Source organism: Morone saxatilis, unplaced genomic scaffold (assembly GCF_004916995.1).
Source record: "Morone saxatilis isolate NCDOM2014 unplaced genomic scaffold, NCSU_SB_2.0 Contig22, whole genome shotgun sequence".
In the NCBI taxonomy this organism is placed as follows: Eukaryota; Metazoa; Chordata; class Actinopteri; family Moronidae; genus Morone; species Morone saxatilis.
Window position 1 is genome coordinate 10,889,934 of NW_023339785.1, and position 4,487 is coordinate 10,894,420.

At 44.0% G+C, this 4,487-nt stretch overlaps 1 protein-coding gene across 1 annotated transcript; it reads left to right on the top strand.

Moving 5' to 3' along the window:
* The first annotated feature begins 792 nt into the window (after positions 1–792).
* mid1ip1l (MID1 interacting protein 1, like) lies at positions 793–2,795 on the top strand. Its single transcript, XM_035668853.1, has 2 exons — positions 793–1,047; positions 1,475–2,795. Exon 2 carries the CDS (start codon positions 1,571–1,573, stop codon positions 2,060–2,062), a length of 492 nt encoding a protein of 163 aa, XP_035524746.1. The 5' UTR covers positions 793–1,047; positions 1,475–1,570; the 3' UTR covers positions 2,063–2,795.
* The last annotated feature ends 1,692 nt before the right edge of the window (positions 2,796–4,487 follow it).

Sequence of the window (4,487 nt, forward strand, 5' to 3'; positions counted from 1 at the left end):
CTTTGTCATTTAACCTGTAAATAAGTAGATAATTAAACCCTTAAAGTTCTTAAGAAAATGTTCAAAGTGAGGTCCTTTGTCCTGTCTCTCAGCAGAATATTTGGACTTCGTCCTGGGCAGGAGGATCACAGTGTAGCTGGTCCACATTAATGGATGGTCCCAGTAAGCCAACAAGCACACACCAACACTGCTGCCTCCAGTATGTAATTAACTTCATTAGATAACCTGGGCTGCTCTTATCTTCAGCACTGCTCGCTTCTGTTGTGGCAGATAAACCTGAAGGATCAGTGACACCTTAAATCAAACTGAAGCCCATCCGGTAAGTCAGGTATATATATATATATATATATATATATATATATATACACATACATACTGCAGAGGAACCGAGCCTTTTAATATGTGACATTTGATATTAACGTGTTGTTTCTGTTCAACAAACACAACCCAACCACCAGGTGGCGGTGCTGTGTAACCTAACAAACAGAGGCAGCTGTAGATACAGTGGCTGGGAGGTTAATAGCGACTAAAACAGCTCAAACTCAACAGTGACTGTCGCATCATTAGATTAGATTTTTTTTTTTTAATACAAAGCCCCCAAAAACAACAAACAGGTAAAGTGCGCACCTGACGCTCAACGTGCCAACTTGCATCAGTGTTGCCTTCAGGCTACAAACGGCCTGGAAAACGCTGAGGAGTAAATAGGGTGCAGCTAATTGCAGACAAGCCCTCGACAAAATACATTTGACTGGCAGCTGTGATTTGATGTCCTACTGGTCCGTTTTGGATCAGATGCTGTGAGAGTCCGCCCACATCCTCCCTGCGGCCCAATCGGCTCGATGGAGAAACACAAAGAGGGCGGACTTTAGAGGTTCCTTCCACCCCAACCCGGCTTCTCCGGTATAAAAGCAGGCTCCATCCGGCAGTCGGTTGGGGAAATTTGTACTTTCCTTCACGGCGGGTGGTGTGTGTGGAGCCTGAGAAGACTTGATTTATCTAAGCATCACGCCAACAAAACTTTTTTCTCAGGTTTACCTCGTGGTTCAGGTCAGTGTACATCCTCTTTTATTCGGCTATTCAAGCTCCCTGACGCGGATATTGTGTAGGGGTTGGTAATATCAGGAAGTCAAGGTCATAATGAAGTAATTCGTGCATTACAATGCGGCAGAGAGGAAGGAGATTGTTAATGTTAATGTTGACATGAATTGTGGGTGTTTAAAGTGTGGATCATCTCTGTGGACGAGATGAGAAACGAGCTCCTTCTGTTTCATCATATTTCCTGCAGCCTCGCTGTACTCTAGTGTGTGTGTGTGTGTGAGAGATGGATTGGTTGCCTTTGTGTCCATGCTGAATGTGTAAATGTGTTCAAAGTGCACCATGCATGGATTTCTTTTTAGCTTTTTATGTTTCCTTATTTGTCCTTTCCGCTGTGCACCTTTCCTGCATCCTCATGTTTCCTCTCTTCCTCTTGCAGATCAGCCACCTCCTAAAGAACACCAAGCAGCTCTGCCTTAAGCAGCCCCACCTGCCAGCTCTACACTGTAACAAAGCCAATCCCAAAGCCTTCAAAATGATGCAGATCAGCAGCGACTCAGCCAGCAACAAGCACTCCCTCATCAACGTCATGCACCGCTTCATAGCAGCTGCCAACAACATGGACGAGACCATCATGGTGCCGAGCCTGCTGCGGGACGTGCCGCTGGAGGAGCAGGCGGCCAGCAAGGTGGAACCCAACAACAATCACGAACCGCCGTGTCCCAATAAGCAGAGGGACATGTACGAGCACTACCTGCTCCTCAAGTCCATAAAGAACGACATGGAGTGGGGTCTGCTGAAGAGGGAGATGAGCAGCGGCGCCAGCTTCCTGGAGATGGCTGTGAAGCAGGAGGAGCAGCAGCCGGTCACCGGAGACCTGCTGCTAGATGACAACTCGGACCTGGAGCACCAGTTTCACTATCACCTCAGAGGACTGTTTGGAGTTCTGTCCAAGCTCACGCTGCAAGCCGACCACCTCACCAACAGATACAAGAGAGAAATCGGAGGGGGAAACTTCATGAGATAGAAGTCACTGTCTGTCTTCTCTCTTTCGGCCCCCCCCACCCCACCCCTGGACTGCTTGACTTGCACAATGGGATGTGTTGAGAAGAGCCCCCAATCTCTTCCTAATAGATCTCAATGGACAGGGAACTGACCAGGGTAACCACTTTACGACTTCTCTCACTCCTGAGTAGCGACACTCCAACTTCCCTTTTCTTCCACCGACCAAACATACCTGAAACCGGTGACACCTGCACCTGTCCCTCTGCCTGAGGTCGACGCTTGGTGCTTGGTGGAGGTTTACTGAATCTGTCCCAAGTCCAGATGAAGCACAGCTCTGGTTTATGCAGAACCTTGCCCTCCCTTGTTTTTTTTTGTTTTTTTTTTTGTCTTTTCATTTTCAAGTTTGAACATGAATTTGCCACCAGATTGTGAATAAAAGAAGGTTTCTGACTGTAGGAGAAATTGAATGCTGGTTATTCTGTCCCTCCTGTAAAACATTGTAATGCTGAGCTGAAGGGCTCTTGTATATCTGCAGAGGTTTTAAATCTTTCCACCTGGTATTACTGTAACATGGCGTGCCTTGACTTTTTGTATACCCTCATGCCCTGTTCAGTTACCTCCCCATTGTCTGACTGCTTAAATGGTTCATCATTCAAGATGAAATGATTTCATTTGTTTGTCCTTGGATATTTCAAAACCAATTTTATATTGAAGCAGACATGCGATAAAACTGAAATAAATAATTGGAAACTTAACGTTGTCTTCCTGTTTGTCACTTCTCACTCCTAACAGGAAGGATGTTGGTAATGCCTCAAAGCAGCTCAGTCAAAAACAAACCTGTTGTAAAGAGCTTGAAGCTGTGCAGAAATGTGTAGTAGTGCTGTTTATTTTATTTTGTTACATGCAGTAACATGCAAATGACAAGTTACCTGACCCTCTGTTCTTTCATGTAGTTTAGCAGCTTTATGTAATGTTGGCGTTGAGAGATTTAAAAGTGCTTAACTCAGAAGATAGAAAAGTAGTGTTGTAAAAGAGGTCATGGCTCTGATGGCTTTGATAACTTGACACCTTTTCATATCATTGGTGTTTAATGCAAATGGATGGTAGTGCTCACAGGCAAATCACCTGCAGTGTTTTTGTAGCATTTCAAATGCACCTGCTCTGTGTAAGCACTGTACTTCATTAGTTGAGTATTTTGTCCAGAAAATGGCTTGATTACAAACTGAGTTTCTAAAAGTGAAGTGCGAAGTGCAACAGTGGCTTTGGAACATCTTTTCCTCAAAAATCTGCTTGTTTTAAAGACAAATTACAAGATACTGTAACATTTAAATGCTATTGTGCTTATATTGTCAAACACATTGTGCCAGGATGTAACAAACCCCGTCAGCCCACAATCTATTTTTGTCCTTTCTCATCTCAATCTAATAATTTTGCTGACATTTACAGTTCACTTATCAGCTCAAACAGTGGGAATAAAAACTGAAAGACAGCTATAAAAGCTGTAAAGTGCTTTGCCCCATCAGAAGTGATAAGACTTTATTTGGGTGAGACAATAAACTTGACAAAAAAAAAATAAATGGCACCCTGGTGGCACAAAGAACATGATCTTTAAAACCTCTAAGAGTCTGTGGAGATTTGGAGGATATCAATCACACAGTTCTGCAGCTTTGTCACATTCAACATGATGGCAGCGGAGTATAAATGAAACATTAAATTGATAAATATGTTGCTCAAAACTGGTTGCCCCCACCAGCTGCCACATCTATCCATCACTGAGTGAATCCCTCCCCATAGCAACAGCTCCACCAAGAGCAGCCAATCCGGTGGCAACAGGGTTTTTTTTCTCTCTCTTTCTCTCAAAGGCACTGCGGTGATTAAGAGATTGTAGTGTGATGAAGGGCATCCAGGAAGCGAGTTGAGGGCAGACATGGTCAAACAAACTGGTGAACCTCTGACCAGCAGCAGCGAGCACGCCAGGGATGAGAGTTTGCATAAAAAGTGCTGTGTGAGCCCTGTGGTGTGAGGCTGCAGTCCTCCTCTCTTTCCACTCACAATGGACCATACAAATGGCTGCAAATCAAAATGGCTCTGCTGGTCAGTGTGCCTCAGCCCACTCAGATAAACTGGGTCAACAAAACTGGTGACAGCTGGCCAGACTGTGAACGTGAATAGAAACCGTGTTTTAAAATACAGCAATCAGATCTACTTATTTACTTGTCATTTAATTTATCATTGAGTCCTAAATTAAAGTAAATATTTGGGCAAATCAGCTTCTTTTAGCTGCCACTTTTATACGTATATGTCCAATGAATATAAGGCTGCAGCCAGCAGCTGATTAGCTTAGCTTAGCATGAACAGAAAGGGAAAAGGCTTTTGTTACTCTGTCCAAGAGTAACAAAATTCCCCTACCAGCACCTTTAAAGCTCAGTAATTAACACGTTGCATCT